The sequence below is a fragment of the Anthonomus grandis genome, chromosome 22, assembly GCF_022605725.1.
Source record: "Anthonomus grandis grandis chromosome 22, icAntGran1.3, whole genome shotgun sequence".
Taxonomy (NCBI): Eukaryota; Metazoa; Arthropoda; class Insecta; order Coleoptera; family Curculionidae; genus Anthonomus; species Anthonomus grandis.
This window is the reverse complement of record NC_065567.1, coordinates 20,932,459-20,957,591: the sequence shown is the minus strand read 5'-3', so window position 1 is coordinate 20,957,591 and position 25,133 is coordinate 20,932,459. Positions and strand designations below refer to the sequence as shown.

Sequence of the window (25,133 nt, the reverse complement as noted above, 5' to 3'; positions counted from 1 at the left end):
TAATTGATGAGCCACATCTGAAAACGGTAATTAGGTGGCAATAAAATATGGGGCGTTAGAATAATTTTATTAATCAAATAAAACAATAAATAAACTTTTAATATTTATTATCCATACAAAAAAGAAAACAATAATATTAATAATTCACATCTTCACAAATAATTTCATATCACATATCAACCATTCTCTTCCATACATGCCCATTCGAAATAATCTAACTAATAGTCTAATAAATCAATTTAAGTATATACTTTTAAGAGAATATTTTATAAATTAACATCTTATCCTAGTTACGGTCCAAGATCATAAAATAATTACCAATAAAATTAAACTTTCTCAGGTGGAGAGGTACATACATAGATCAAGAATACACAATGTACCTGTATATGTCATTAGAATTACATGTTTTTTCTAGAGCGTTGCCCTTAACATTTTTCTATCGCATGTATTTACATAACTATTTTGGAGCTTTTATCAATCCAGACGAATCCATTTATATAAAGATTAGACAAAGTACAGCTACAATTCTTAAAATCCTACTTTAGATCTATTGTGATGCATTACAAGTAGTTAAAGAGCATAAACATGATTCACTGGGTTTAAAAAAAAACTAAGTTTTGCAAAAATTAATTAGTACAGCCAAATCACTGGATAAGATAAAATCTCAGCCTTTATGGACAAAACAAAAAAGTATAGACATCTTAAAATCCTAATCGAAAAAGGCTAAATTATAATACTGATAAAGTACCTAACTTAACATAAGAGCATGGAAGATTTTATATTGAGAGAAATATACAGACTGTATAAAATGCGGTATATCTCAATCAATCGGATTCGTCATGGAATTAATAAAGTCATAAGTCAAACCATGCCGTAGAAACTACAATCATATAGTTCACACTGGTATTTTCATTTTTAATTGCCTATAATTTTAAGTAATTACATTGTGAAACTAAATTATCAACAAAAACTTTACAGGCTGTACTATAGTAGTACAGTGAAACTGTAATGTTGAAAAAAATAGTAGTAAGACAAATTCTGTAGAGGTCGTGTAAATCTGAGCTTACGCACAAAGCTTCCTTTTTGGAATAATGCCAGAAAAAGTGAAGGTTTTTAATCAAATGGTAAAGTTTTAGTAACAAATCTAATTATAAATCAAAATAAATAAATAAAATATATTGAGAATTGTTATCTAGAACTTTACTATTTGAATGAAAATGTACCTTTTAACCTTAACGGTTAATCCAATGGACTCGAGTGACAAAACAGCAATTGGTCTTATTGGGAAATTTAGTTCGCAAACTCGGATTTGGTGGGTGAGGATGAATTGTCCTGCTACTAATTTTTCCACTTTTTACGGCCCCGTTTTGACTACAGTTTAACCATACTATATTTGAAAATCCAGATTTTTATAGAGATGTCAAATTTTTAAAGGTTTGATTATACTATAAGATCTGTACAGAATTGTCTAAAACACAACAAATCCAATTTCTGATATTTACTATTTTTAATGTCATTAGTCCAATAACTTGACAAATAATTTTTGTTCTTATGTTTCTAAACATTTACAATAAAAGAATGAGCAGAGAACACATATAAAGGATTTTTGAAAAACCTTTCGCAACATATTTTAGAACTTAATGAACACACTTTCCTTCCCTTAACTATTAGTTTATTAGTATAGTGTTACAGTTTCTTTTACATTTAAAATTTTCGACCCTATGCGGGTACTTGGCTGAATGATGTACAATTATTAATTTTTTTCTTTTCTCATTCAGACAAAAAAAAAGTAATTAATATCCCAATTTAATAGGTTTTATAACTGACTTCTGATAATACAAATGACCTATTATTTTTAAATGCCGCACTTCAAGATCAACTGAATTATCATCATACGCATCCATTTCTTTGTATTAAGTCTTACTAAAATGATTTTATGCGAAAGGTACTTTCTTTGCCTTACATCGCGATAGTAAATATCATTGATGCATCAAAAATAAATTTGGTTGCTAAAGCTGAAATAATTTATAATACATGTAGAAGATGCATCAATAGTGGATAGATTCGCTTGTGACAATCATTTTATGATTGTTGATATATTAATCTCTTACGGTATAACTAAGCATTCTCACACAATCGAGATGAGCTCAATATTATGGATAATAAATAAAGAAATCATATTTACACCTCCAAGAAAACAAGTACCGCCTTGCTGAAATTGCATAATTCGGCTATATATTTTCAGCGCTACAATTCAAAACCTGATTACGATAATGTTTCAGAACAGAACAATATCGGCGTGATACATTTGCAATAATATCACATTTTAACTTCACGCTTATATCATTCCTTCTTAGTTTTCAATTGACTACTAACATCAATGTTCTCGATTTTCGTATCACATCATATTTAAGCACTCTGAATTAACAAAAAAAAAAACAAACTGCTGCTATGCTAGTAGACTTAAAAAACACAATTGCATTTAAACACTGAATTATTAACCAACCTACTTATGTCTGATTTTACTATACAAAACAGAAATAAGTATTTGATGTAATATGTACACATTAAGAACTTAATAGAAATAGACAGCGGTAATAATCTTATCAGCGTGTATAAAATGCAGACGAATCAAAAAATTTATGAGGAGAGTGACAGCCAAAGAATTCAGATAATGTCAAGTAAATAGTTTGTTGTGTTATGCTAAACAAATCATTACACTGATTTAAAACACAAACTAAGTTATGACAAATATAAAATATACTGGCAGTTATTCTAATAAATCTAAGAGGAATTGGCTGAAATATTCAGACAATCCACCTGATCCAGACTGACATAATGTCAAATTAAAAATGTCTAAATCTAGATCCAATTGCGTATTTTTGGAAAATTTAATGAGGAACTTATTTACTGAATTTATATTAAAAGTAGCGGTTATAAGGAAAAACATTATGTCTAGGTATACTAGTTTCTAGATATGTATAGTTTTGTCATAAAATAAAAACTGTATAAACTTCACCATTAAAACGTATAAATCCAGTTATTATTAAGACACATGAAAAAATGCCTTAAAGTAAATTTAACTTTATTAGTAATTTATTTTGCAAAATTCATAATTAACTTTCGACGTAATGTAATGTTTTTGCACGTTATTTTATGTATTATCACATGATTTGGCTGCCATCTTCCTAACTATACATATAGGTGCCTTCAGGTTTCCTTCCAACTTGATACTAAGGATAGTTCTGACTAGCGTTTTGCTTATATTCACATGAAAAAATCACAATAAATATTTTTATATATACACAAACATTAAGCCTACACTCCGTAAATCAGTCCATTTGCCAGTCAAACAATACTATATACAACAGACATTTAATTTATAATATCTAATATCATTTACGGGTGTATGGCTTTGGTACAATAATCGCTATGAAGTTCCAAAGCAAAATTAGTTATTCTCTGTAATATATTCTTGGTTATCCATTTAACCCGAGGACCGCATATTTCAAGTAGTAATTTCTTAATACTAAAGAAGAAAGAAAATGGCGACATTCTTGACAATAATGACCCTTTCTTTGTTAAGCAGGAAAATGTTATCTCAGGTTAAATGGATCGTCCGTATATGAATCTAATTACCAAACAAATCTTCAGAATTCAGGCTTTGTTAATTAAGAAAATATATATTAATTTAAAGGATGTGTATATAGGCAGCTGAGTAGGTTACAAGGCTGTTACCAAATTAGATATCGTCATGGAAGGAAAAATGAATAGGCATACAAGAATTAATGTTAAAACAAATAGAATTTAACATCTCTTTATGGTCTATAATGAATGTAGTAAAATGGAGCACGAGACTCTTGACACAGCTGAGTTGCCGTGATTAGAACAGAACGCAGTTGAATGGTCCAGCCCGCCTAGGCTGGTGGACAAAAGGGTGTGAATATTTCAGGATGAAGGAACTTGACATGTGCGATGAGTCCTGTGGTCCCTGCTGTGGAATCACAGGAATATCTGGAAACAAATAGAAGAGTGATGACTTGACTAGTGGCGCGGCCCGAAGAGTTGGCTTTTGCTTTTTGCTTTTCACACACCACCGCCCGTGTTAGTAGGTTAGGTTCAAGGAAGAGGCATAGTCCACCAGCCTATTTTGGGCCAGCCGAGGTGAGTTATTGCATGAAATACTCAGGATGATCCGAGTCTTTCTCAAACCTCTTGGCCTCTTCTTGCATGCTCTCTTTTATTTTCAAAATAGCAGCCGATTCCGTTTGGTCCTGGAAGGAAAGCGACCTTTAGTGGTTAAGGGTCAGTCTACTAAAGCGCAAGCACCAGCACCATTCTCGTCTCTTTTTTACACATTCGACCTTGTTTAAGCACTTTTGAGGGTATAACATTACGGCAGAGAGAAGAAGCCTTAAATACAATCCACACCCATTTTTTTTTGTTTATTAAAATAAAAAAAATGTAGTTTTTTAGAATAGCTTTAAGCATTGTATAATGGCAAAGCAGTTTATGGATAAAGCTAATTTTTTTACTTTTAAATTTCCGAAAAATTGCTAATAAATTTTAATGAAACTATTTTCCCTAAATTCGTTGTAGACACGATATAATAACGTTATTTATTGACGATTTCATGTTAAGCACCTCTAAGACTTCAAAAAACTGTGCATTGAAAGCACAGTTTTTATGACCCAAATCTTTTAATATCGTCTTGTTTAAGTCATATAAAAATGATCATATGTAAAAAGAAAATAATATAAAACAAAACATAACTTCTACTAGTACTCAAACTACTTTACATTTATTGACCGATAGTGGGTTTAAAAAAATAGCAATTAAGATAATATAATTGAATTCCACAAATTAGGCCCTCCACACTATAGCATCTTTAAATTCGACTGGAACTAATGACTTAATAAAATCAAATATAATAATCCTAGAAAATTAGTAGCAATTTATACAGATATTTAAAATATATTACGATACAAGCAAAATGAATAGCTCCTTTAATCAAACAAAAAGCGTTAAAATTTTAAGCATATGTGTTTTAAAAGCTTTTCTTTTCAATTTTTAAGCAGATCACTTGCATCCGAAACCTAGTTGCATGTTATGGTATTAACGTTTGCCTAAATTTACATCAAGTTATTGTATGTGGAGCAAAAGCTAATACCACATGATGCTATAGGAGTTACCCCATATCTCACTAATATATTGCTCCCGCGTGAAACCAACTTTTAACCACTTAGTACACCATTTTAGTTAAAGTACTCACAGGGGTGGTATATGTCGCATTATAGATCATCAAGTCTTACATCCAACTCTTTGGAAAAATTTCGAAGGTCGAATGTGCAGTTTAATATAAAGTACTGAGAATGTAAAAATAGCTGATTATTTATTTGGGTTTAAACTGTAATAAAATATTGAAGATTCTAGTGTAATTTCTACTGGCTAATTTTATTTTATAAAAGCCCATGCTGGCATGCAATATTGGCTTTATTTCATATAAGACTACTGCACTATATTTTTTTTTAATTTCATATACTACAACTACAGGGAGGGTTGAGGGTCTTAAAGTAGATCTTTAAAGAGAAAGCTACCGGCAGACTTTTCTTAAATGGGAGATCATGGAAATACCATTAAGTAACAAACTTATAATAACAAGGAGAAAATTAAAGTCAAAGTATGAGAATGCAGAGTCTATTTGTTGGGTTACGCGTTTTATCTTACGGCATCATCAGACCTTAAATAGACTAGGTAGCTATGGTAAGTACAATGACACACACCAAAAAACCACTGAATGCTGATCTAACCCTGGAAAGGGTGAACATCCTATATAACGAGTTTGAAGAAAAATGTATAATGTTATCAATGATGCGGATTATTTTCGTTAAATATCGAATTTAATTTTGTTATTATTTCTTCTTAATAACAGGTCCAAGAAAGGTAAACTGCTATTATGCTCTTTTTCCATGGTGGTTGAAATTTTGTCGTGTAGACTATTTGTAAAATTTAAAAAAACTGGACAAATGATATTCATTGCCTCCCCAAAAAACACAAATACACCTACATATCTTCTGTATGCTATCTATCTGGTGAAAGTGCTTTTCATAATTTTATTCTCTAGGTTATTCATAAAAACTTCACTCAAAAAAGGGAGAAAGGCATGATTCGATGGCTAAGCTAGTTTTCTGTTTATACATTTTTCCATTAAATTTGAAAAAGTAGCCCACATATCTAAAGCCGCTTTTAATAGACAAGTTAAGTCTATAAAGAGATCAACCTAGGTATACTAGAATTTTTCGGTAACAATTCCATTAGTTTAATGCAATGAGTAAGTGTATACTGGGAAAAGGCTTTTTGAGATCTAACAAAAATAGAATTGCATTGTCTGGTATATTAATACCTTTTAAAAAATTAGCAAAAGCAATTGAATTCTTACTGGAAAAACGATTTTAAAGCCGGTTACTTTTTTCATAACTCTATTCAACCAAGAAGAATTTCAACGTTAACAAAGATCTATCTAAGACACTTTAATTTTGGTGAAAAATGATGTTGTAAGATCATTGAAACTCCTTGGTATCAAGAACATTGGCGATCTTCTTCACATAATCAGTGCGTTTCATAACAACTAGACATTTAAAATTGTTAACACTTTGAAAAATACCTGGTAAATACAAAGCATAAAACGATTTATAATCTGGGGGTCTACTCTTTGAATTGTGAGGAATATTCGGCTGTATATGTTGGTCAGTCCGGGAGAAGAGTTTCAACTAGAGTGAAAGAATCTCTAAGCTTATTTCTCAAGTATAACACCGATGATAAAGAAACAGCGTTCGTCAGCGTTTGCAAATCATCTCTTGTTCACTGGTCACAATTTTTCGGTGTCGGATAATGTAACTACATGAGTGTAAGAAAGGTAAGAAACTGGATCTCTGGATACTAGAAAAGGGCTAAAAAAAGACGTCTTTAATTTTAAACCCAATCTCATATTTAATAACCTCCAATAATTTTTTTTTTAAATCTTATTTCGTTAATACAATACTTCCTATAAATGAATGTAACGCTCGAATGTCCTTTTCAAACTGGTTTGGCAACAAGGTTAGTGCTTTGGAGTTTGGATCCGACGGTCCCGGGGTTTGAACACCGTTCAGTTTTAAAAAAACCTTTTTTCATGTTTTAGGGTTTATATTTTTTACAGTCAATAACGATACCCGATGTTGTGGATATTATTTTTATTTTAACTATATGTTACCATAAGTGTTTTTTGCTGTGTCATTGTGCTTAAGTGAGGTATGTTTTTCCTGTAAATTAATATTTAACCATAGCTACCTAGTTTTAATTTAGGTCTGATGATGCTATAAGACGAAACGCGTAACGTAACCTAACAAATAACGCTGTATTTATGAGACCTTGGCTTTGAGTTTAGTGTCTCCTTGTTATATATCAAAAATCTCTATGAGAATAATGGATAAATATTTCGAACTTATAATAAGTTCATAGATTTCAATGAAGTTGATAGAATTAGACGAAAATTGGACGTATTCTTAAAAAGCCAAAAATAAAAAAGAACTGCTGGTAATCTTTAAACTACAAGGACCAATGGTAAACCTCAAAACGACGTATTGCTGGTGTTATACTTTAAACTTAGTTCGCGACCAAAAAAAACCTCCATTCAGACTACTTACATTTTCTCCCGGTCCGCCGAAACCTCCAAGGTTGTAATCACCCATACCACTTCCACTGTCTTCCCTCGGCGTACCGGGACCTCCGTTAGCCGGCGAATTCTTCATTCCATCCATACCATCTCCGTTTATGACAGGTCCCATCGAGTTTGGACCCATGGGACCCATCGGACCTCCCCCTTCTGGCCCTCCGCCCATTTGGAAGTCTCCTTGCATATTTCCTCCTACTGCTGGTTTCATTAACGTGTACATGTTTTCCCCTCCAGAATTACTTGAATCTTGCGGACTGGGCATTATCGGCGTTCCTGGACCAGCTGGACCTGCTGATCCCGGGGGACCACCTACGTAGTTGCCGGGTGATGATGATGAGTAGTTCATTGGCTGGAAGTTCAGAATCTATATTTAGAATTGAAGTCATGAAAAAAATTAATTTAACAGGTGCATCATCCGTCTATTATTAACAATGTTTACATTTCTCTCCAGTTGATTCACTAGCAGAATTGTGGAATTTTAAATAATTTTACAGTGGTAGTAAAGAAGCACAGACATAGTAGGAGGAACCCAATATTTTAGTTAATAACTTGTGTGGGTAAAATTATACTTACTGTCGACGTATTAGGTTGCCATTGGGGTCGTCCTCCAGGTGTCATGGTCATGGGAGGCATAGGTCCTCCAGGTCCGAGACTACTGTTGGGCGGGGGCCCCCTAAGTCCAGGACCATAGGAGCTCGGACCTAGGGGCCCCATCGAAGGCCCTCGCGGAGGGTTCATTCTATTCATTGCTGTCGGGGGGCCTAAGAGAGTCGCAATAAGTCTTAAATGTTTTAAATGAATCTGTTTGAATGTAATAGCAACGACACCACATGCTAGCACCCTAGGAAAATCAAGCACAGTAGTAAAATAAGGAAAAAAAGGCTGACTGCTGATGATGAGATGTTTGTCTATCTACTAGTGACTTTGCAGCCATTTCTTGTTTTAGAGTGAATCATTTCGGGGCTTATTTTACTAATGGTTTTCCGTAAAGCAAATTTATAAGGGTCGGTTTAGTTAATTTAATGTCTTTGAATAAATTTAGAAAATTGTTAGTGACATCTACATTCTTGCTATTCTAATTTAAATAGAGTGCTAAAGTAATGTCTGAATAGAAGACTTGTTTGTATGGAATTTGGAAAAGCTATAGGACCCTTTTTTTATTTAAAAGAAGCGAAGCAAGCAAGGAGTGTATGCGTATGAGTGTGATGGTGAAGGAGAGCAATTTGCCTACCTTGCCAACCTACAAAATCTCCGCCATCACCTGGAGACAAGAAATAGATGCATTACATGAGGCAAATCATGAAATGGGCTTTCATGCTTTGTTGTGCAATTGGCTCTTTTCAATTTTAACTTGTTACTTCCTTAATTTCAAATATTACTTTGTATTATTATCTTATTGTCTCTTCACACCTTACAGCCAAAAAGTTGACCTAACAATCTCTGGAGATCCCAAATCACCTACTATCCGGTAGTGTTTGATTTTGTTTTAGATTATTATGTAAGCCTGTAAAAATTGTTTAATCTGGATGTGTTCAATTATTAAATGGGGTGTTTTTTCTCCTTCGAGGGGTGAGCAAACTAGATGTAGATCACAATGCTTAAATATTACATTTTACGCTTCCAGTAAGAGTTACAAATGACATTTAAATATTAATGGATGATAATGGAATTGCGATTAGAAAAACCAGAAATATTTCTTCTGGCTTTATTATCTCAAGCTATATCAATAAGCTAGTTAAAATTGGAAATAGGGAAATGTCTCTGGATGCTCCCTTGCCTTGATATAAATTAAAGCATTAAAAAAACTGTCGAATACTACTGTTAGTAAATGTCATTCCAAATTTCGCCACTCTGTGACTATAAGGTGTTAAAAAATCAAAGAATTTTTGTTAAGTTCAAAAATTAAAAATTAAATACTATAGGAGCTTGTCGCTTTATACCTTGTCTGGTCGGGTCCATGTTATTCGGCATAAGTGGTTGTCCAGGGGGCTAGAAATTAAAAAAATTACATCAATTAGCTTATCTGACAATTCCTTTTCTTTCGAATAAAAGGGTAAAAAAGTGATTCTGGAAGGTAAGGTACATACTCCATTAAAATCGCTTCCTATCTGAGGCATTCTGACTCCGGGTCGTGGTCCCGCAGGATATCGTGGGGTCAGGTAAGGCTGTGACGTCATAATGTTGGAGTGCGGGGGTGGGGGTTGTGAGTGAGGAGACGGCTGACTTGACGGGTGAGTAGGGGGTGAGGGTCGCAACGTTGAGTTCTACAAGAAAAGTTAATTTTTGGTATAGAGCACTAGCGCATCTACATTGATTCGGTTATTTACATAATATGTACTTCAAAAGAGGGTCGTACTTACAGGAAAAAAACCTGGAGGTATGGGACCACCTGGCATTCCATCGGCGGGCATTTGTCCCAGAGGACTTGGCGCAGGTCCCGTGTTCTAAGGAAAAAAAAGCGGTTTTCATTAAAGTTTTATTGGTTATATTGTGAATATTGTTCCTTATTAGTATTTACAGTAAGTATACGATACCCGTTAGAGAAACTTTTATTTTCTCACCTTTTAAGAAATTTATTTCTTCTATAGATTTGTTGATAACCAATTAACAACATGGTTTGGCAATTTATTTGTGTTTTGCCATTATAAAGTCACATGCAATTGTAGTTTTTTTTATTTCTACAATTTAGTTCAATTGTTCGATTTTCAAGAAACGGAAACTGGTTGAAAATAAGCTAAAATAAGCTATCCATTCGATTTCAATTTAAGGGTTATAAACTTGTAATAGGAGATGCTCATTTTTAGATCATTTACATAAAGTTAAAAATACTTACATGTGCGATTCCATTAACTCCATATCCAGAATTCACAAAACCCTAAAAGTTATAAAAGTTAGTATACAGTTGCTAATGTAAATATTTGAAAAACCGACTCGAACCGGCGTTGGAGATGGCAACGTCGCGCGGAAATTTTATTTTCCGGGCATTTGTTTTTCATGCGAAAACTCTCGACCGGCATGCGCGTTGCTTTGCTTCAATTCAATTTTCCGAACGGGAAGCGTTTTAAAAAGAGAGAAATGTATGGTTTTTGCCGACTCGAGCATATAACCTAGGCGACACGTGAATTCTAGTTTTATACACACGATGTTAAATGAAAACGACTTTTTTCATGTTTTTCAATATTATATTGATTGAATTTAATTTCAGATATTCGTGCAAAAAATTCCAGAACTGATTATTTTATTGAGTTTCTAGCTTCAATAATTTTCTATCTATTTTTAGAAGTTTAAGCCCATTATACATGTCATACATAAAGAAGAAGGGCAAAATGGCAATTAAGAACGTAAGAAGAAACAAGACCCAATATCAATGGCTAAAGAATTTTAGTGTTGACTCACAAGCCCGTAGAATTGTTACCAATGACATATGGTCAGAGTAAATTAACGTTGAGTATCTGTTAATATTGGGTAATAAAAAAAAATATGAACAGATCCTAGGAAAGTATTATAAATAATGATCTAACTATACAGTAATAATTTAAAAAATAAAATCAAAACCTCACTACAAAATGCGGAGAGCAATCTGATCCCAAAATATATAAATATCAAAGGCAACGCTAAAACTGTGTCCAAAAAACTAGAAGAACCCTTCTATTGTATTTCCAATTGTTAGAGGTCTTCGAACCAAAGTACTAAAAAGTTTCAGTTGTAACATGTACCAAAAAGTAACAAAAAAGACCCTTTTGCCTTAAAACTTAACTTGAAAGATCTAAATAATTTACTAAAAATGCCTAAAAGTAATTAAATAAAATACCTGAAACTGATAAAAAAATTGCATTAATTGCGTGAAAAATTGAAAACTGGATGAGTTCAAAGTCAGTAAATGACTTCAAATGCCTAGAAATACCTGACTCTAAATGCCTCAAAGTAACTTCCTAACACTTTTAGTGGTAAATGTTTAACTTTTTTGGGCAAATAACGTTAGTTTTTTACGTACAATTTTTACCATTGACGTACAACAACAAAATTCCTTTTCCTTCCCGGAAATTGAGGCATTTTTCCAGACTCTTTATAAGTGTTTATTTTCCAGGCAATAAAATAATTATGTTTCCAAATTGTCCGGGCAGTTGCAGTAATACATTTTTGAACTTTTTCAGGTAGTTAAAACGTCTTCCTAAATTCTAAAAGCCTTTAAAAGAGATTTAAAATGACTTCAATTGCCTGGAATAAATTATTGATTTATAAAGATTTGTTGAAATTTTACTGGCAATTGCTTGTTAAGCCTTATAAGATCTTCTTTCAAGGCTTACCATATGTTGTTTTTTCACCACTTTCACCGCATGAATAAATGCTCTACGACATTTTATTAGCAATCGAGGATAATTTTGTAAGATAATAAATAATACTGTTGATACAGTATTATTTATTGACTCCCAATATAGTATTATTCTATTAGATGAGACCTGGTTAACGAGCGACTTCTCCGATAGTGAATTACATCTTTACGGCTATAATATTTATAGGAAAAACAGGTCTGCTGGAACTAATGTGTACTCTAGAGGTAGAGGTGTACTTATTGTACTTATATTATTCATAATTGGAACTGGATATTTTGCTCTCATATTTTCTCTGGAGTGCTATGCAGCTTTCAGCCAATCCGTGGAAAGACTTGATATTTTTCGCCGTAACTTGTTGACTTTAACTTGCCCCATTGTTGATTGTCTGATGAAGAAGACGGTTCTGTCGCTATAACTCGCTAATGAAGTAGATACATTGGAAACAATGTCTATCATTTCATGGTCTATACTAGGTAAACAATGTTCCAATTGAAGTCAATTTAATCTTACAGGATCAAAATCTGGAAATCTTCATAGCAGAGGGGTCAATAGTCAAACCCAACAAATACCATCCAACTTTGTCATTTACATTTTTTTATGAAGTAATTTACGTATGTATTGATGAATCCAGTTTAATTTTCTGCAGAACTAAAAATTTATGATAATTGAAAAGATTACGACAGTACGTCAATACCAAATTGTATTGTAATTATAGAAATTTCTGTAATGTTAGAGCCCAATGTAAATCATTGAAAAGGCAGTGTCACAATGACTATATTTATACAACAGAATTGTCACTGGGTACTAACTTGAAGAACTTCTGGAAGTTTGTTCCCTCTAGAAGAGCCAAGTATACCCTATGTACTCTTCTACGAGTGCACTATAGTGAGGCCATTGATTGACACTTGACTTGTTGATCTGTCTTTTCATAAAATTCATATATCCAATCTAGAAATATTAATTTCTGATATATATACACTAAATTATCCAGCTTGTAGGTGAGCCTGCAATGGCCCTGGATCAGATGGTCTTCCATCAATTTTTCTTAAAAAGTGCAGCCTCTTATTATTATTATTAACTTAACCCTGAACTCCTGGAATTTCCTGGCTACTGGAAGACAAATTTTATAACACCAAATCTGAAAAGATGACAACTCACATGTCAACAACTATAGATTAGTAAGTATGCTTTGTACATCCCAAAATTATTTGAAGGATTTGTTCTTCCTGCTCTTCAGAGTCAATTATTGGATCAGCAATTTGGTTTCATTGCTGGGCATTCTGTTGAAATGAAAGGCCTTTCTTTTGTTGATTTCCTGATTGAGTCCTTGGTGGACAGGTGTCAAGTACATGTTTTATAGACTAACTTCTCCAAGGCCTTTGACAGGGTAAATCATCGGTTTAACTTTAACTGCTTGGTTATGAGTCATATGAGATTTAGTAAGATGGTCCTCTAAGAATGGTATGGACTTAAATTGACTAGATATGTTATTCAATATGATTTAATAAGTAGTACCAGGGTACCTTGGAATCACTCTTATTTCATTGATGATATTATACATGCTAGAATGTGTCAATCAGGATACTGAGAGTTTTACTTAAGTCTGAGCTTCATTCCACATATTTTAAATGTAGTAACTAAATTGTTCCAGATGCTTGGTTTTATTAAAAGGAGTTCTTGGGATTTTCTTAATATTGCTTCCCTCCATTTGCTATCCTCTTCACTGGTACTTCACATTTGAATGCAGTTCTTGTGTTTGGTTCCTTACTATAGTGAACATATTCATAAAATGAAAGTATGAAGCACACATTTGTACCATATGCGGTTTTTTAACAGAATGGACTGTTTATTAATTATCTGTATGAGAATTGAGTCATCCCTAAATTTCAAAAATCTGGAAACTCGTCGCCAATACAAAGACTTAACCGTGCTTAATGATATTCTTCACTCTATAAACTACTGCCCTTTACTTTTACATAAAATAGGTCTTTATGTTAAATCCCAACAAACTAGGCAGGCAGTACCATTCTACTGTTCTAGATATCGCATGAATTATGGTCACAATTCCTTTTTAGCACGAATTATTAGATTGGCCAATCAGCATTCATTACCTAAACTCCTTTACTTCATTATTAATACTGTTTAGCTTCTTACAGCTTATCTATGAATCTCTGTAATATTGTGATACTGATGTTTCCTTGTAAAGATTTAATGGGTTAGGTTTAGTGCATCCTGTATTATATTTTTTATTTCTTTTACAATATTTTTTGTAATATTGGGTTTATCCCGGTGACAATAAATATTTAACCAATGGTATCCTATCTTAAACCAATATTCGAACATTAACAAATTTTCAAGAAAAATGCAATCTTTAATAAAGTCATAAGTGACACTTGACAGTTTGGAATTTTTAAATGTGAAAAATAACAGAGGACACAATTAAAACATAACTTCAAAATTCAAGTGTATCTATCGGTTCTAGTGGGCAGCTTGCAAATAGCAAAATTTATTACTTTTTCATAATTATTTCAAATTTATTTAAATATAATTTTAGGTCTAAATACCCAAAACATAAATTCGTAAAACACCAAGACTTGTCAATCAGAAACATATTTCCAAGTACGTGCATTGTTTGTACATTGTACATTTGGTGAATGTTTTATGGCAATGGCACGTTTTAATTTGCCCATTTGAATTAACCAAAGTTGCAAAGAAATTTGGTTTCCATTTTTTGATTGATTTTATAAATTTATTAACCTTATATGAAGTGATATTATTTATTCCATTATACTCTTATAAAGCAATTTTCAGAACAGGTTATTTAATAAATCACAGCCTAACTCGCGAGACCTCCATTCTGGTTAACGACTACCTGTATTTTAACCATTGCATTTTATTGTTTCCGAACGGTTTGTGTGATTCTCGAAGCTTTTGTCTCTGGGAAGCGTAAATAACAAAATGTGTGCAAGCAGGTATCTAATTCGTCAACTTTGGCACCTGCGCGGTGCTCGAAAACTGGCGACTGGTGAAAGGTAAAAATAGTACCGGCCATAACAGAATAGAAAGCACTAATATACAGTTTTGCATCAGTGAAATAAGTAACCATGAATTGACTGTCTTCATAGCTGATGTGTATAAAGTTTTTCAAACTTTATATACTTACTCGTGAAAGTATTTTAATAATAATAGATAATTAAATAACTGTTTAACGGGTGAAATGTAGAACATCTTGAATAAATTATCAGTAGTTCATATAATGTGCAGCATACTATTTTCAATTTACAGTTTTTAGAACCGCTAATGACTTAAAAGTAATGCGGTTTCAATAATGTTAAGCTGTTTTTTGTAACTTGAATTACACCAGTTCGGGAAATATATATATTTTTTTTTAATCATTTTTAAGTTTGCACTTAATAAAATTTCTAAAAATATCCCATTGCTCCAGTTTGCATCACAGTTCCTCATAACTTCAGGAGTGATAGTGCAATCTCATTCCCAAAATTTAGGCCAAAAAACACTTTGCTCTGTTATGCCTACAAGAATCCTAGTATTTTTAGTAAGTGAAATGCCTTATTCACCACATAAAATTCATATGCCTATACAGTATGTTTCATGAATCAATCTTTCATTGCTTGCCTTTTGTCCCTTATCTTATCATTATATAATATAAATATTGACATACTGGCAGTGATATTAAGTAGGTGGGGCCTGCAACTACTTTATAAAACCAGAATTATGTTAATAATCAAGTCTTTTGGTCATACAACTTATTTGTTAATTTCAAGACAAATTAAATAAAATATTCTGTGCCCAGCGTCATTCTAATGGAAAAGCAATATTTTCAACATTGTTTATGCTGAAAACATTAGTCGAAAAATATAATTAGGTTGACTTCCTGGCTAAATATATTTTTCAGAAAGTTCTTCATTCCGGTACCTTAAATCATGTCAAAAAAACATTTACATCTAAGAACTCATTGGCACATGTTTTGTTATTTTCTTAGATTGAAATGCGGAGGGTTAATTAACAAGCACATGTGCTTCCGAGCTATTTATGGAGAATTTAGAGGACTTATTGATCCATTATACACGTTTCCTTAAATAGACAAGCAGATTATTACCCAATTATTTGAAAAAAGTTATATTGGGCTTGGTTATAAGAAGTATATATAACTGCACCCTGAATGATACAACATAAGAAAAATTGTTTTCTTTGACTTTAGAACATAATAATGCTATAAAGCACTGTGGCCCAAACACAAAATATATGAAGTCTATAGCATGAAATGTAAAGAAAATTTAATATTAAAAAAGCCAAAAAGATATTTTCATATGCCAGGAATTTAAGATGTTGATGTAATTATGAACAAGAACTGAATGAGTTCTTATTAAAAGTATGTTATTGTCCTATTTTTGATTGTTAAAAGCATAATTAAATATTCTGAGTAAGAAATAAAACTATTTATTAATGAATCTTTGGCGCTAGCAACAATCTCCATCAGAACGAACTGATGCAGCTTTTAATTCAATAACATTATTTATTTTGTATTATACAATTTTTTTTTAAGTATTTATCTTGTTTGAAATAAATAAACCAGTTTATTATTATTAGTATTATTATTAATTAACTTTTTTTAAAGAAAATAAATAAAAAGAAGAAATTAAGCCCTACTAAGGTTTTCTGGAGCTCCCGAAAAAAATTCTACAAATGTATTGCAAATAAAAGATTGCTTGTTATTTACTTCTAATAAATAATTAAACCTTGGGTTGTTTACGATTTTTTGTGTATAACAAAACAAAGGTTTACATTATGTGGTCTTTTTTATCAGGAATGAACTGGTGTATAAAATAATATGTATGATAACTTCCAATCCAACTATTCAAACCGACATTCAAAACGCATTGTAAGTTATGATCAGACATGAAATTCATGTGAAAACCAGTCATCAAACCTAGCTGGAATTGTTTTTTACAAGAAGTTCTCGACAATGTTTGTTACTATTGATTGAGTTCTGCACTCAAGACCTGAGTTTGCCAGACCTGTATATGTGTGTGAATGCACGTGTTTTGACCGTGTATGTGGGTCTGGATTTTCAGTGCCTAGTATATAAATAGCAAAGGGAAGTTGCTGCAGTTTGACCTTTGATTTTTTACAATGAAATATTCAAAGATATCTCATTTTGTTCTCACTGTTAAAAACTTGAATATTTCAACATATTAATGACTTGGAATATACTTTTATTGGATATATATGGTATTTTCTTAGACGCAAAATGATTGAACTAGACCGTATATATTAATAAAAAATTAAGCCCTAAGGTTTTCTGGAACTCAGAAAAATCCACAAGTGTATGGCAAATAAAGGACCAAGAAGCTATTTACTTCTAATAAGTAATTAAAAATGTCCTTGGGTTGTTTACGAGTTTTTTCGTGTAACAAAACAGGGTTTAAGTAAAATCTATATTGTTGTCACGAATTCATAATTAGATACTTATTTTGTTTGGTATTACGTCACTATTTCAATAAATATCAATTTAGCCAATACTACATACTATCTCATATGCTCAATTATTGAAAAGAAGAAGAAAATAGACTTCTTCGCGTATTTAGAAAAAATTGATTTAGCAGGATACACTCACCTATTCATCCTCTTGCAAAACATGTTTTAAATATTTTATATCCATACACTAATAATTCTAAATAATACATTAAAAATTCATAACACTTTTTAGAAAAACTTTCTATAATTTCCTTTAACCCACATTATCTTTTGGTAAGTTTTGACGTAAGTCTTTTTACTAATGTCTCAGTTGACAAAACTTTTACCAAATACTGTTAAAAATAAATTAGAGACAGCTAATAATTTGGCAGAACACTAAATGTGCACTGCTATTTTAGAACTTTTAACCTATTGTGTAAAACCTACTCTTTCACCAATTTTAGGTAATATATTTATTGAAATTTACTCTCGAAAGGAGGCTGATGGTCAGCTTGCTTTTCTTGATATTTGAATAAAAAACAAAGATTTATAAAATTTTGAATCTAGAATTTACCATAGACCAACACTTATTAAGAACACTCTCAACTTACTTTTCGAAAACAATTTATCAAAGTCAAACAAGTGTCAATTTAAAAAAAAAGTCTTTGATTAATTATTTTGAGAAGTAGCAAAGAGATATAAAAAAAGATAAGTAGTTTTATATAATTTTTTTAATTTAATTACCTTGATAGGGGTAGTAGATTTAACTACCAAACGTTGGTTCAATTTAACGTTGATTAATTGATAAAACCTCAGCTCCTGGGTGGGTATATAAAAAAATCTGTTATACCTAAAATCTATTATTTTATTGCAAAATTTTTGAACTTAGGATTAAACAAAATATGTATTTATTTGGAAATAAAATTATAGTACAATAATAAACAGTTTTACAAATCATATGAAATGTCCTATTTCTGTGACTTATATTATATTTTTTCATTTGTAATATTTTCTTTTTCTTTCTTTCTCCCTTTCTGCTTTTTTTTCAATAAGCTAAAATCTTTTTGAAAACTATGGAAAAGTAAACATTGTTGAAATTAACCATTTGCTAATTTTTTTCTTGAAATTCTTCTGATTTATTATTTTTTAGCATAACGATAGCTTTGTTGTCCAATAATTCTACCCTGTCTCCTTGTTATAAATATTTAGTTGAGCTTGAAATTGGGTGTTATGTTCCTGATTTTGAGTTGAAGATTGTTCTAATATTTTGTTTTTTATTAATTGACGTATAGATTGTCTGTAAAATATTTGCTTAATGTATGTGTATCTGTTAAAAGAGCTCTGTCGAGGAAAAGCGTGGATTTAAATTAAAAAATGAGTTTAATTATGCTCTTGTGAGGAATTTCAAGTGAATTTAAGTGCTCAATATAAGTGCTGAGCAATGATTGTACCAAAGAAAAATAAAGATTTTCAAAAGTTAAGCAGATAGAATTTCCTTAGCTTCCTTAAAAACATGCATTAATAATCTTAATTTTTTAGGAAAGTTGTCTGTATGTAGGTACACGAAATTTTGAAGAGTTTCACAACCGTAAGTCGATCGTTACTCCAAGATATTTTGCGGTAAATACAGGGTGTCTCAAAATTGACGCCAGTGCTTTTGGCATTATATACAGGAGGCTATTACAACTTTAAAAGCCAGAAAAAAAAATCCGATTCTTTTTCTTTATAGAGTTATGACTTGAAATGTAAATAATGCTTTTTACTTTAAGATAGCCGCCGTTTTTTTTATATAAATTTTACCTTGCTATAGCGATGTATTTATTATTCTGTCTGACTGAAACTGAAAGACTGAAAACAATAATTTCTTTATTTTTTGTAGGTGTTAAATGGCACGGCACTACAGTAATGGATAAATATGTGGATATGTAACACCACAGATTACTGGAAACAGGTGACTTAAATCCATGAAAAAAAACAGGCAGATAGTCCACCTATACTAAGGGTCGCTCAAGAAGAACACATTCTCGAATTTGTGGAGATGGAACTAAGTACAAGTCTTCAAATTATAGAATCCCAACTTCATTTCCAAAAAGATGCAGCTCACCGATTATTAAGGTGAAATGGTCTTTATACATTTAGACCTCAAACAGTTCAAGTTTTGCATGAAGGGGATAGTGAGCTTCATGTAAATTTTTGTTGCAGAACCTAAATAATAATCCACACTTTATTGAAAATATTATGTGGACTGATGAATATACTTTTACTGAGACTGGTATCATACATAACCTGCATGAATGGAGAAATGAAAACCGTCACTTAATATACATAACATTTGGGCTCGGTTATTAAATATTAATGTGATTGGAATATGTCTTCTGCTGGACCGACTAACATCAGCTTTGTTTCTAATAGGTAAATTGAGATATTTTCAAATAATTTATTTAATTAAAAAGTAATATTTTTTTAGCAGGTGCATTTGGCCCTACACCATGGCCACCTAGATCCCTAGATCTGAATCTCTTGGATTTCTTTTCTGAGGCATTGTAGATCCTGAAAATGTTGTAGCTTGAATTCATGCTGATGTGGCTTAAATAAATAAAAATATTCTACAGAACATTCATGCTTCCATGATTCATGGGGTAAATGTTTGTAGTAGTTGAAGTAGGAGGCAATTGATCTGAGCACATTTTATGAGACCATTTGTTTTTTCTTATTAATTGAAGGTTATTGTTAATAAAATAATTCATTGATAATACAGTATAATTTATTGTTTTTTTTTTAAATAACTTGATTACAAAGAAGAATCGACAATGTTTTCCTTTTATTTTTCAACTTGTAATAGTTTCCTGTATATAATTCCAAAAGCATAGGTGTCAACTTTGAGACACCCTGTATAATGAAAGGTATTGTTTTAAGTTCATATTTCTTCTGAATCTGTGAACAAGTCTATTTTTTTCTTCTTTTCAATAATTGAGCACATTATTATGAGATATTTAATTCACTAAAATAAATAACTGCAACAGGATTTTTCTTTAATCACCAAAATTGGGTGAGGAATTGGGCCACAAGTTATATGAACTTTTTTATTACCAAAGAACTCCTCTATCAGCTACTTCAGCTTTACCCATAATTTTAGAGATTACCCATTTTATTGTCACCATTAAAAACTTGAATATTTCAACATAATAAGGACTGGGAATATATTTAAAAAAAAATAGTATTTTCTTAGGCTGTGTGAATTGAACTAGATCATATTTACTTGTAATAATAAAAAAGGAATTAAGCCCTTAAGGCTTTATGAAATCCTAAAAAAATTATTAAATTAATGTATTGTAAATAAAATACCAACAAGCTTATTATTTACCTCTAACAAATTATTCAAAATGTCCTTGGGTTAGTTACAATTTTTTTTGTATAACACAACAAGGTTTTTTGTAACAATGATAAAAATTAAAATTAACTGAAAACAATGAGGAATTGAGCTTCAAGTTATATGAACTTTTCTATCAGGAATGAATTCCTCTATAAACTGCTTCAGTTTGACCCATCATTTTAGAGATTACCCTTTTTGTTGTCCCTGTTAAATACTGGAATAGTTCAACATAATAATGACTGGGAATATTTTTTAATTTAATATGGTATTTTCATAGACTGTCTGAATTGAACTAGACTGTATTTATTTATATTAATAAAAAAATAAATTAACCCCTAAGGTTTTCTGGAATCCTAAAAACATCTACAAATGTACTGCAAATAAAAGGGCAACAAGCTTGCTATTTACTTCTAACAAATATTTAAAAATATCCTTGTGTTGTTTACGATTGGTTTTTATTTAAGGCAAGGTTTTTTGTAATTAAAAAAAAAAGATAAAAATAAAAATTAATTGAAAGGGTGAGGTAGTTCTCATATGAACTTTTTTTATCAGGAGTGAACTCCTCTATAAGCTACTTGAATTTGACCCATAATTTTAGAGATTACCCATTTTATCGTCACTGTTAAAAACTTGAATATTTCAACATAATAATGACTGGGAATATTTCATAATTGAATAGGTATGGTATTTTCTAAGACTGTTCTTTAAAATGATTGACAAACATGACATGTAACCACTAAACATTGAACTAGACCGTATTTATTTATATTTAACCGGCGCAGCAAGTACGCATGTTGGGGGAAACTTTACGATCGAACTTGAAACGAAAAAAAAATGACAATTTGGACAAGGATTTTATGTAAAATGAAATAATTCTGGGAGTATTCGAGTTGTAAATTTACAGCAGAAATTCAGTCACCTGAATTTCAAAACTACTATATCGCTGTTTCGAGCTTGGTAAGTAGATAAAAACTCAAGGTCCTCAAGTTACTCCGTAAGAATGTCGGCCAAACAAATACTTATCGTTAAAAATAAAGTAATAAGGTTATCGCATCAGCCATTACCGGCCGACTGAACAAGTGAATATGATAAAGGCTTTACATGCACTGCTAAAAGTGGTAAAAGATCCCGCACGTGTATTGCCACAGAAAAACTAGAAGTAGTATGCTTAAAACAAATTCAGCCACATCCAGTACCGAATTGGACGATTACACCTGGTCAAACGCGTATATTCTCGCGACGTTGCCATCTCTTTACCCAAGTATTGATCGGCTGAAAATACGAGGAGCATGGATGGGATACTCACGTAATCGTGGAAAGCTTTCGCTTCCGATGAATGTTCGCAAGTGTCCCTTCTTTCAGGGGCCGCACAATACAAATCCCAAAATACACTAAAAATATTGGATTTATTTAAAATACCGTTGACATATTGTTTAAGAAAATAACCTACCACCACCAAGAATGTAAAAATCCTGGGGGTTCTCCTAACGTTATGTTCTTTTCCCATCGAATCTAAAAAAATTTGAGTCTTTTTTTCGGGTTATGAATTTACTGTAGGCGCTTACCTCAGACAAAAACGTCTGTGCTGCCTTTTGTGCACCAACGTGTAGCAGGTATTCGTAAACGTATAGAGCCAACCTGCAGGTGGATTATTTTAAATTAAAAAAAAAATTGATCTTAAAAGCTCATTGCATTATTAAACTATTTATATGCGGTTAGATCCGAATTTCTCAAGGATTTTGTATATTCCTCTAATGTAAACAATCAATGAATTGCTTTAGTTTTACGGCCTACAACAGTGTTCTTTTTTAGTATTATTTATTCAGGCTTATTATATTTTTATTAATTTGAGCAACAGCGGTATCCGCAATAATAAACAAATAAGATGAAATCGATGTTCAGGGAAAATCAAGGTAAACAGTCTGTTTACGATAAATTAATAAGGACTTTTAAAGAGTACTTACTTTTCTCTGGCTTGTGCATCGGACGGCACTGATGATGCTTTACCCTTAGCATACATTTTAAAAGAAGAAATAAATAAATGTATTTGAGCGAACGTAACCTACATGCAGTGTTACTTGATATAGGATTTTATTTACACAATTCTGGTCCTACATGATAAATGCGGTGGTTCATGGTTCTATTTCACTTGGTTCACAGTTAAGATCACTTCACGCGTAAAATCATAATTGAAATTATTTCGTGAACACTGCAAAATCCCGGATTCACACAGAAAACTCGACACAACACATCGAATTATATTTCTTACTTGACGCCGCTACAAAATTATCATTGGGCTAGCAAGCTGCGGGCATGCGTTAGCTGAACGTCCCGTTACAAATGACTATCGCATCAGTGGCTCCTTTGTTGTCCTTTACTAGAAACTAACCCACAATTACAAATTACACACGACACCTTCGGATATACCCAGAATTTTTACTTTTAAATACATTCAGAAACCGCCAAATATATATTTTATTCTTGCAGTACTGGCATTCTATGGCAACGACCCTATTTGTTGTCTGTAATAAGCTTTAAGACCAGTGCGCATGTTTGAGGGGGGTTAAGCCCAACCAATCGAAGAGCTTATTGATGCTCGAATACAAAAAATATCCGTATGCACACTGCTCTGTCAAAAATTATTCGACATTATTGCCTGATCTTACTTTATTTTATTCTTCTGAGCATAGTGAAACTCGATACCTTTTTCAACGGTACTCTTACACTAAAACATTGTTAGAAATTATTGCAATAACTATCAATTATTATGGTGCCATTAAGATTAGATGAAACCCGAGTAGTATATGCTACTTCTATAGAATTGCTGTCGCCATCTATTAACCAGACTGTTCACTAACGCCTTCACCAATAGTTCACAATTAAAAGATTTAAAGGTGTAGTTTATAGAATTTTAAAAAATATTTAGACGTTTTTAATTCAGAGCAGGTCAATACACAGTGATTTTTTTTACTGTCGGTGACTGGCTCTCGACACACTCCGTATGAATGTATCTTTTCAGTACCATATACAATGCATCCGTAAAGTAGCGGCTAAATTCAATAAAAATGAAATGTTTCTGAAAAAAATGCCGGAACCCGTCGATTTATTGGATTTAGAGTTTTTTTTACGTGGAAATTAAGTATACAGGTGACTCAAAAAAAAAGATATGACGTCATCAATATGTTTTTTAAATGGAAACCACCATTTTTTAATGCAGAATCAGAAAGAACCAATTTTTTTTACAAAGGATGTGGTACATACTCAAACTTAAACTCAAACTCAAAAATGCTTTATTGTCAATATAAACATAGAAGTTGTAGACAAAGCCAATAGAATGTACATTAAATGAATAAAAACGAGAAACTAATTTAAAATAAAATAAAATGATATAAAACTTTGAAAAATACTTAAATGCTAATCATTAAAAAATTCACTTAAACTATAGTACGCTTTACTAGCAAGAAATATTTTCGTCCTTGTACGTAGGCTTTTTTCAGTCTTAAGTTGTCTTATTTCTAGTGGAAGTTTATTAAACAGCTTTCTACCTCCATATATGATAGAGCTACGGACAAGTTCAAAATGAGGAATGGGTAGCCTCAACAAATAATTTTGTCGCGTATTATATTGGCTTCCTAAGTGGAGTTCCTGTTTATATTTTCTAAAAACTAAGCAAACTGTTTCCAAAATAAAGATACAACACAGGGTTAAAATATTATGACTTACAAAAAGCGGGCGACATGAGTCACGAGGCTTGGCCCTATATAGATATCTAATGGCCCTTTTCTGGACTACAAACACTGAACTAAAAAGTGAATTTGAACATGAACCCCAAAAGCAAATTCCATATCGAAGGTGCGACTCGATAATCGCGAAGTATCCAGATCTGGCGATGGAGAAATTAAGACTGGTGGCAATAACCCTTAGGGCGTAGCAGCCGGATGAGACTTTTCTACATACATTAACAATATAGTCTTCAAATGTAAGGAACTTGTCTATGGAAAGACCCAAAAACTTACTGAACGGTGGCATGGTATGGCTTCATTATTCAAACATATATCATTTGTATTACATTTAAAATTAAGGATATTTGTTTTGGAAACATTAAATGTCAAAAAATTTGCATCACACCAGTCTTTTATTTTTAACAAATCTGCACGTATATTGGCCTCCATTTGAGAAACATCAGAGTCGTGCCAGAGGATGGTGGTATCATCGGCAAACAATGTAAATTTGC

General features: G+C 32.0%; 1 protein-coding gene across 5 annotated transcripts; it reads right to left on the bottom strand.

Annotated features, from left to right (window-relative positions):
- Positions 1–90: 90 nt before the first annotated feature.
- Positions 91–23,447, bottom strand: LOC126748489 (single-stranded DNA-binding protein 3). 5 transcript variants are annotated; one of them, XM_050457753.1, is made up of 12 exons: positions 22,864–23,447; positions 22,465–22,537; positions 22,350–22,411; positions 22,206–22,290; positions 10,548–10,589; positions 10,075–10,158; positions 9,802–9,978; positions 9,655–9,703; positions 8,946–8,975; positions 8,288–8,463; positions 7,686–8,063; positions 91–4,274 (listed from the first exon to the last, which is right to left on the bottom strand). In XM_050457753.1, the coding sequence occupies exons 1-12, from the start codon at positions 22,917–22,919 to the stop codon at positions 4,170–4,172; spliced, it is 1,317 nt and encodes a 438-aa protein (XP_050313710.1). In that variant the 5' UTR covers positions 22,920–23,447; the 3' UTR covers positions 91–4,169. The 5 variants fall into 5 exon arrangements, with proteins under 5 accessions (XP_050313710.1, XP_050313709.1, XP_050313713.1 ...); XM_050457752.1 differs by having other exon boundaries at positions 8,288–8,475; positions 22,864–23,446; XM_050457756.1 differs by having other exon boundaries at positions 91–4,014; positions 8,288–8,475; positions 22,864–23,446.
- Positions 23,448–25,133: the final 1,686 nt, after the last annotated feature.